This window comes from Phytophthora infestans, genomic scaffold (genome assembly GCF_000142945.1).
Source record: "Phytophthora infestans T30-4 supercont1.89 genomic scaffold, whole genome shotgun sequence".
NCBI classification, from domain to species: Eukaryota; Oomycota; class Peronosporomycetes; order Peronosporales; family Peronosporaceae; genus Phytophthora; species Phytophthora infestans.
The window spans coordinates 302717-311582 of NW_003303670.1; the positions used below are offsets into that span (position 1 = coordinate 302717).

Sequence of the window (8866 nt, forward strand, 5' to 3'; positions counted from 1 at the left end):
AGTCAGTACGTCATGAGCTACTGCTGAAGACTCTGTCGTCGTCGTAATAAGCTCAGGTCTCGATACGCGTGCTGGTGAAGCGAGTCGAGCTGAATGACGCGCTTCTTGAGCTTGCAGCGATTTGATTGAGCCGTTCCGGGCTCGAGTGAAGCATGGAACGCCCACTCCCAAAAGGCGCGGCGATTCGCCATCCAAAACCGCCAATGGGTGCGAAGTACGTGGCGATACTTCTTGGGATCGTAGAAGAGTGTCCGGCCCGACCATGGGAACGCCAGACAACACGGTTTCTTGCCGGCTTTGGCCGCCTTAGCCAGAGCGGCTAGGATCGCCTTACGGACGGGAGCAGGGGCCTTCGCGGTCAGCTCGAGGAGGTCGCTGAAATCCTCGGCGGGAACGCGAGCCGCCTTCTTGCCTTTACCAGAGGAAAACCTCTTCTTGGCCGGCGACCTCGTGACCGAATCGTCGCTCACCTTGCGCTTGGAGCTCTTCTTGAGCTTGGGCGAAGGTGAAGCAGCACAAGAGGTTGACGAACCCGGCAGAGACGGCAGGTTCCCCACGGGACCGCGGAGAGTGGGCGCCGCGTCGTCGTTGAGGGCGCCGCGTCGGTTCCTTTGCCAATTGCTGCAGGTGCTCCAGGCCCGACGACTGCTGGTTACCGCCGAGACGCGAGACCAAGTCGTCGAGGAAGGCCTCGTTGAGAGACCGGACGTCGCAGCCGATCGTGCCCAGCTCGTCCTGTTCTAGGGCCGCGTCGAGAAACAGACGGACCTTCTTCCGCTCTGCCGAAGTGAGCCGAGACGATATGCGAGGAAACGAGGTGACGAGGGAGAGAAGTGCTGCCGAGGAAGAAGATTGGTAAATGAGAAGTTACAGGAGTGAAGTTTCATCTTGATGGCTGACTTTGGAGTCCGTGCGGGCTGCGCCCCTGGGAAGTGCGCCCGGGAAAGGAACGGTCTGATGGAAAGTGCCCTAAGAAGGAGCGGTCGCCCTTCCAGAGAATGGGGATTGTCACTTGAAGATCGTCAGGACTGATGAGCAACTGGGTTGCCTGGCAGGAGGTGACGTCTCCTCCAGTGCAGAACGAGGATGGAGTCGAACTGTTTGTAGGCAGTGCGGTAGTGGACATCGTAACGTGGGTGGTAGCCACGCCTTTGCGGAACGTCTCATGGGCGTTCCAGGCGAGCCTAGGACTTAACGTTCAAGCGGTCTACTTCTTCTTCAACACGTGTGGTGACCGGTTCATTGGAGCTGCCCGCGACTTGCACGCTCTCGCCTTGCCACCGTCAGAGCTCGCGACTTCTCTGTTGACCCTGACCTTCTTGATACCCATAGCTGTGCTGAGAGGCTACGAGGAACGCTCTGGGATCGTGGGACGCCGCTGCTTGAAGTGGTGGGAGGCGTTCCATCACTCCTGGTGTATGTTCTTGCCTGAAGCGGTACGGCTACTGTGGGCGGCTACCGGAAGATACGCGCGAGCTACGGAGGGGGCTACCGTCACTGTCGCTGGTAGAGTGGGTGACATCGTCATAGTTGGATACCTATTGACGACGCTGCTTTTATCTATCCTGATCTACGTTCCACGGCTGGTATATGAAGGCACTGAAGGGGTGCACCATGGCTAGATGGGCGTGGCTTTGGTAGTGCTGATTGTCTTCATGGAATTCTCTACATGGTGTTACTACTGGAACACCTCGCTGCTGATGGTCGGCTGCTACAGTCATCTGATTCGCAACTATTGAGGGCTTCGTGCTGATAAGGAACAAGGGCCAAGAGTGAGAGCCAAGCAAGGCTGGTATAGGCTCGCTGGGCGGATTGGGCGACGCGAAGAGCGCGAGCGTGTCAGCGTGGCCCGGTTGCGGGACATCAAGGACCAAGGAACGCCTTCTCCGGTCGTGAACGCGAGTCCTGTACACATTGGAACGCCTCTGGGTTTCGTTCCCACTGAAGTGGCTGACAGCAACAGCTTTACATTTACGTGATAAACCTAAGTTCCTACGTCAGCCTGCTAGATACACGACCCCGACCTAAGGAGGATTACTGCGACACTACTATTCCGATTTTGTTACCTTTCTGGCTTCAGTTGCTATCTTCAATTATCGACTTTAGCTAATCGGCGTGTTCCTCATGATGCAAGACTTGGCTACGTCGACGTTGATTGGCGAATAATGAGGTAGAGCTATTTACCGCGCTGTCAGTTCAAATTAGGGAGTTATGGTCGTGGCTGCTCGCGCGGAGGCTGCCGGCGTTGCGGGGTTTGCAGCGCGCTAGACGACTTCAAGGCGTGGGAAGGATCACCTGCGCCTGCTCCGTCCGTCCGCCAATTGGTACTGCTCTAAGGTGTGTAGCTGTTGAGATTTTGGTGTTAGAAGAATTATATTTTTGTTTGTCAAGTGTAGAACTGAGAATATGTTGCTTGTAGATCTGCGACTGGGGACGAAGCGACGAATTTTGGCTACTGTTCACCTTCGGAGCCAAGCTTAGCGTGTTTATCTACCAGGTTTGCAGGGATTTAGTAATGAGGTGATGCCGAACCGTCTAAGCAGAGCTGTCAATGGCAGGTGACAAGCGATAGAGATCTGCTGGCGTGAAGGTCTCGTTCTTCGCACAATTGGTGCGTGGCAAGTGCGATCGTCGTGTCACTGCGGTGCTCTTCTGATGGCCACAACGGGGGAGCTGCGGCTCGTATGCGGCGAAGAGGAAGGCTCTGGTGGGTGTTGCGTTAGTGATGAGGCAGTTGAGAGCATTAGTGGTGACGTACGTGCTGTAGGGATGTGGCGTCGTTGACGATGATCGAGCAGCACAAGAAGCACAAGGCGGAGGTGACGGCTGTGACGGTGTCTGCTACACTGGACGCGATTTATGTCATTGCAGGTGATCGACAAGGACAGATCAGTGCGACGCGTGCGTGACGCTTGTTTGTTCTTGTGCATGTTGATTGGTCCTGTTGTTATCGTGCCTTGTTACGTGTAGAGGAAAAGTGACTGTGTTCATGCCAGTCTCAGGTGACGGGATCCATTCAATGGCGATTTCGCCGCATGACAAAGCGCTGGTAGCTGTAGCATACAGGAGTGGAGTCTTGTGTCTCGTGGATGCTGCTCGAGGTTCTATACGCCATTGCCTTGATGGTCATATTCAAAAAGTCCAATGTGTTGCGTGGACGTCAACGAACAGCTCTATCACTGTTGACCAGGACAATTGCGAATCGCAATCGTCGTGGCACCATCGCAATTTGCGATGGTGCCGAATCATATACCTCCGCTCGGAAAAAGATAGCCATTTGTTTTTTTTTTGCGCAGCGCTCCGCCTCGTTCATTTGAGCGTTTATTAATTTGTGAGAGGCTGGCTAGCTAGCTTTATGACCGAGAGCTGACAGTGAGAAACTAAGCAAGGCACAGGCGTTCATGCTCCGCCGTGCAACTACATATACAAAAACGGATCTAAGACGGCAACTACATCGCCCACATTCTGAAGGGGCGCTCAGTGGGGCTTCTGGAACTTCAGCGGTAGGCGGTGGGGTGCTGCTCGCTGCAAGAAGCAGCATGTACGCGTTAGCATTGATAGCGTCACAAGGCAGTGACGTAGGGAGAGTGCCAGCTCGTACTTGCTTGTCCTTGTGCCGGAGGCGCGCCAACTTGTGCGTGCGTGTAAGTAGTGGACGGGTCAGCGCACGCCGTATGTAGCCTTCCTTGATCAGCTGCTGAACCAGGTAGCAGCTCATGTTGGACGCGCGCTAAAGCAGACGCTGGTTTTCGCGCTCATTGACAGGAACTGCAGCGATTCTCTCGCCCAGCGCAGCTCGATCCACCTTCTTCCTACCACATGCGCTCTTCCTTGACTTGACCACGGCTGCTACTCGATCTCCCATCGAATTGATTCCACGCCTCCAAATTCGTTCGTCAACTTGGCGGCCCACACGGAAGTACGCTGCAGCCCGAACGATCTCTCCATGCTTGAGCACTCCTCCTACGCTGCGAAGCAGTAAGGTCTCCCGAACGGCCTGGCGCTCACTGTCTGTGATCTCCCCCAGGTGCCAGCTTCAAAATGAAAGCTAAAAGTGATCGGCATAGAGGGGGTATTTTTTGGGTAGGCTGTAATATAATTTGAAATGGTTATCTTTTTCAGAACGGAGGTAGTACAGTACTGCACCCCGTTTTCGCGCCCTTGAACCTTTGATATATTTCTGGATGTGATGATCCTGAATACAAATTAATAATATTAGACCTAAATGAAGAAAGGTTTGTATTCTAAAATCGAATTTATTTGCAAATCCTATACCGCCAAAACGGAGTGCAGTACTGTATGTCAGATCGGGGAGTGTAACTGGCTTCTTCATCCAGGGATAAAACGATTAAGGTCTGGAGGATTACGTCAGGTGGTCTTGTCGGTACCGTATTGACTCAATACAATCAGCCTGATTGTATTGAGTCAATACTATCAGGGGATGTAGGTTTTTGCCAGCTGGGAATTGAGGGAACTGAGTGAGAATTGAGCTTTTTGACAGTAGTCGCATAGATGCGGCGTGCTTTATCTTGGTTAAAGCTAACTGGTTATCCAAATCAAATCGGTGAATACATGTATTGGCAATTTTAAAGGCGACCCTTCCAGGCCCTACCTGTATACGAGCCGTAAGAAATTCTTCCGATTCGAACCGGCCCATTAGAGGCAGGAGTCGTGACGATCGAACAAACACTAGCCGATATTTGAAGCAGTTTTACATTTACTGTAGTATTAATTAAGGACGCACGCTCGCTTCGCCGCTTTTGTAGGCTCTTTCTTTATACAAACGAGTATGATAAAGACAGGAAGTTGACGTCAATTTCGGTTAAAAAGGTTTTTGCAAAAGCTTACAGCGCGGGTAACCAAGGTGATCATGCTGTTCAGTGGCAGTACAGCGGTTAACAAATTACTTGTAGTTTTGTATTATAGTTGCTACCGGTATAAGTAAGCGTACGAGTAATACTTACGGCAGTGTATCGCCACTCAGTGTCAGCTCGTCTTCATCGTGGGAAATAGCGTTAGATTGAGAGGGTGACTGTAAAATGCACATTATAGGTGTTCGAGCCCATTTTTAAAGGTACTGCAGGTTGTTATAGACGCTCTACGGTAAAATGCCACTTTAAGTCATTTGGATCAGTTTAAGGCGCACCAATAGCAGTCGTAGATGCATCTGATTGGTTATTTTTAGAGCGGCGCTCGCCTCCACGAATACCTGTCAGTTTTCCAACCATGAAGTGTCGCACAACGTATAGCAGCAAGAAGAAGATGGAATTGGTGAGGTCTATTCGCGAGGGAGGCAACATTGAAGCTATTGGCGAGGAGAGCGGTGTTCCAGCTCGAAACTTCTTCCGGTGGGTTAGAGATGACGTTAGTTGGCGTGAGAACGGGAATAATGGCCCGTACACCTTCAGCAAACGGCGCGGACCTGATCCCACTCTGTCCAAGGAAGCCGAAAAAAGTATTCCAACGGCACACACTTACTGCAGCCATTGGATACTGCCGTGTTTTCTTCGTTCAAAAATACGCTCCAAGATCGTATTGATGCTATTATTCGAGCTAGCGGGATTAATACTATCAGCAAGGAAAAGGCTCTTCAAATGGCCGCACTAGCGTGGACAAGTTGCAATTTCAACAGCAATATCTCATCTGGATTTCAGAGCTGCGGCATTTTTCCGTTAAGTCTTGAAAAAATGCACGTGAAGCTACTCAATTTCCAACACAACGGAGTTTCTGCTACCGTCAAAAAGGCGTCTTGGCTGCGATACAAGGAGACACTACAGCACGATATCTTGCTTCTGCATGCTCGCCAACAAAAGCAGAGTAGGAAAAGAAAAACCAAGAAAGTGGCTGGTAGATTGCTAACGCGTGAGATGCTTCAGCAACCTGACCAGTTCTCCCAACGAAACGCGCCGAAGCGAACAAGAAAATCGCAGAGATACCGAATTTCTACAAAAACAACAGCGAGTGGTATGCACCACCAGGACCAGGAGCTTCATCAAAAGCAATACCACGATCACAACCACGAGAACGAGCACAAACACGAAGAGGAACAAGGCATGGAGAGCGAATTGGTGCTAGTGCAGCAGCAGTCAGAAGTTGCTAGCAGTGATACGGTTCTGTTCGAGGTGAGCTTCTAAATACTCCGGATTTTAATACACCATCTATTTTGATCCAAGTCAAGGTTATAATTTTACGTGGTTCTAATAGGAATTTACAGAAATTCAACAGTACGTGCACGATCGTACATAAAAGTCTCTTGTCCATACTCAAGTCAAGTTTAAAATTGTCTTAAACTGGCACACGACGAAAAAAGATGGTAATTTCAAACCGCCACTGATGGCCGAATAGTACTCAATTAATGTGTTGCGCTTAACGAAAGACGAGATTCTGATAATTCCAGTCGTGGTTGTTTTATTCTCATCTTCAATGTCCGTTGAAAATTACGAGATTTTAAAGTTGGTCATCTGTCACTGACTTAAACTGGCATTTTACCTTATGATGTTGTGCTGCTGTCGAGAGTACTAATCTGCCTCAATAAAGAGCACTGAAAAGCTGATAACCTTCAACATATTATGCGACGTAGTAGCTATCTCCACTCATTTCATGTAATCTTGAGTTGTTTCTGAGAAGAAAAATATGCTCTTTGTTGCGGCAAGTTACTGAACTACTTCGAAGTAAATGACAATTAGGAATTTTACTGAATCCTTATCGCCAATCTGTGACATTCGATCCGTATGCTTCCCGTAATCCTATCCTGTGATGCATGCAAATTACAATGTGCCGATTTCTCGTGGCCACTGTCTTTCAGACGCCTCCTTACTTCGCATTTGCTACCCTTGAAGATATTCATGTTCAGCGCCACTTTGGTTGTCCAATGCTCCTTTTTGAGATGGATTCTTCTATCCATAGTCGCTGCTCTAGCGTGCACTCCGGCGACTTCGGTATCGATGAAGGTCGCTCACAGCACGCAAAACACCATCGCGCGGGATTTGGACTTCGCTCTCCAGCGATTCTTGAGGTCTGAGGATATCAAAAGACCGGGGGAGGAAATCGGCAATTTGGAAGAGAGGGCGCCGGCGATAATTGCCTCGGAAACGCCACTGATAAGAAAATTCGTCCAGAATATTAAGCTTCGATTGGGAAAGCAGTCTCCAGGCGACGCGTTTAAAACTCTTGAGCTGGACCACCTGGGTACAAACTTGTTTAAAAGTCCCGATTTTTCCAAATGGGTGAAATTTGTCACAAAAGGAAACAAGAACGATCCAGATATGGCAATTTACACAACACTGGCAGCTCGCTACCCCGACGAAACATTAGTGACGATGTTAGCTGCAGCTAAGAAAATCGACAGCACCAAAGATATTGCCATGAAACTGGAGGGGGCACAGGTTATGAATTGGATCGCTAAGAAAAGAAGTCCCGACGACGTTTTCAAGATTCTGGCCCTTGATCAAATAGGAGAAATGGGTATAACGAGCCATGCGTTCTCGAGGTGGACTGACTTCATCGGTAAAGCGAGCACGGAGAAACTGGAAGTGGTCGTTTACAAATCATTGAGAGCACGTTACAGTGACCAAGCGTTGGCAAAGATGATAGCTGCAGCTAACGAAGTTGGCAGCACCAAAGCTCTAGCTACAAAATTGGAGGGGGTCCAGCAAACGAGGTGGAAGGACTCGCATGCTTCGGTAGACTACGTGTTCAAGACCGTAAAGCTCGATGAGACTCGTACAAAAATATTCGAGAGTCCGCTTCTAAGCGCCTGGACAAACTACGTAGCCAGCATCCAACCCGACAACCCGAATGGTATAATACTCGCGAAGCTGAGCTCACAGTTCAAAGGGTTTTCAACGCTTCCGAAGATGATTGAAGCGGCGACCAAGGTCTCAAGCACGAAGAAGCTGGCAAACGAACTACGGTCTGTGCAGTTTAAGAATTGGTTGACGCAGGGGCTAACCCCCAAAAAGGTAACCAAAGATTTAGGTGTAACCAACACCAACGGTTTGGACAAGAAGCTCTCGAATGATTACAGAAAATTCTATCGGAAGGCCATAACGAAAGCGATGAATTGAACATGATTCTCTGTAATCCAAGCGTCACGTGACCTTGCTCAGCAGGTGGCAGTACACTTAAAGAAAAATAATGCAGACATGCTTCGCACTATTGTAGAATATCATAATGCCGCTGTGCTCTGGATTTTACAATGAATAAAAACTGTTAATCCACACTTCCTGGATACATGTCAATGTCTCATTTTGTGAATGACGGCACCAGAGACTACTGGTAAGTGCTTTTGAATTTTAAAATACAGTATCCATGAACAGATAATGTACGTTTCATAGCTAAACTTTAGCACCTGTAAATGTTTAAATCTGTTTAAGAAGGTAATGCGATTTGAGCGAGGTTATTGCGGTTGTGAGCTTTTGAAAGAAACAATCTTTCAAAAGCTCACAGCCGTAATTTCTCAGCGAGCTCACCTGCTGCGGCGATCACCACCCGATGACACTATTCGTCGCTGCAGCGGTGGGTTATCTTCGCTACTCATCTACGTGATACGTCTTGAGGTGACGCAGGGCGCCTTGGACTGCTCTCTAAGTGTAGGTCACTTCTTAAAGTAGGTGCCATAGGAATGGCCTACACTAAAGTAGTAAAGCAATCAAAAAGAGGTACATAAACACAGTGAGTGCCGGGCAAAAGACACGACAGGGCTGTAGTACTGGTGTGGGCTTGCTCTTTTCTCTGGGGTTCGCTGAACCGCAAATTGAGTTGTGTGAGAGAGAGAGAGCAAAGCCTCACGCAAGCCAGTACGCGTCTCCGCAAGTTCTATTCGATACATACAATAATATAAACCACACATTACCTAAGTCAGTGT

The 8866-nt window shown here is 49.2% G+C and overlaps 2 protein-coding genes across 2 annotated transcripts; both read left to right on the top strand.

The window, feature by feature from the left end:
- Nucleotides 1-4225: 4225 nt before the first annotated feature.
- PITG_19306 (uncharacterized protein) lies at nucleotides 4226-6246 on the top strand (the record flags this gene model as incomplete). Its single annotated transcript, XM_002997052.1, has 5 exons — nucleotides 4226-4235; nucleotides 4767-4787; nucleotides 5186-5348; nucleotides 5576-6122; nucleotides 6226-6246. The coding sequence occupies 5 exons, from the start codon at nucleotides 4226-4228 to the stop codon at nucleotides 6244-6246; spliced, it is 762 nt and encodes a 253-aa protein (XP_002997098.1).
- Nucleotides 6247-6845: 599 nt separating this feature from the next.
- Nucleotides 6846-8066, top strand: PITG_19307 (secreted RxLR effector peptide protein, putative; the record flags this gene model as incomplete). The annotated part of the gene is made up of 1 exon (XM_002997053.1): nucleotides 6846-8066. The coding sequence occupies one exon, from the start codon at nucleotides 6846-6848 to the stop codon at nucleotides 8064-8066; it is 1221 nt and encodes a 406-aa protein (XP_002997099.1).
- Nucleotides 8067-8866: the final 800 nt, after the last annotated feature.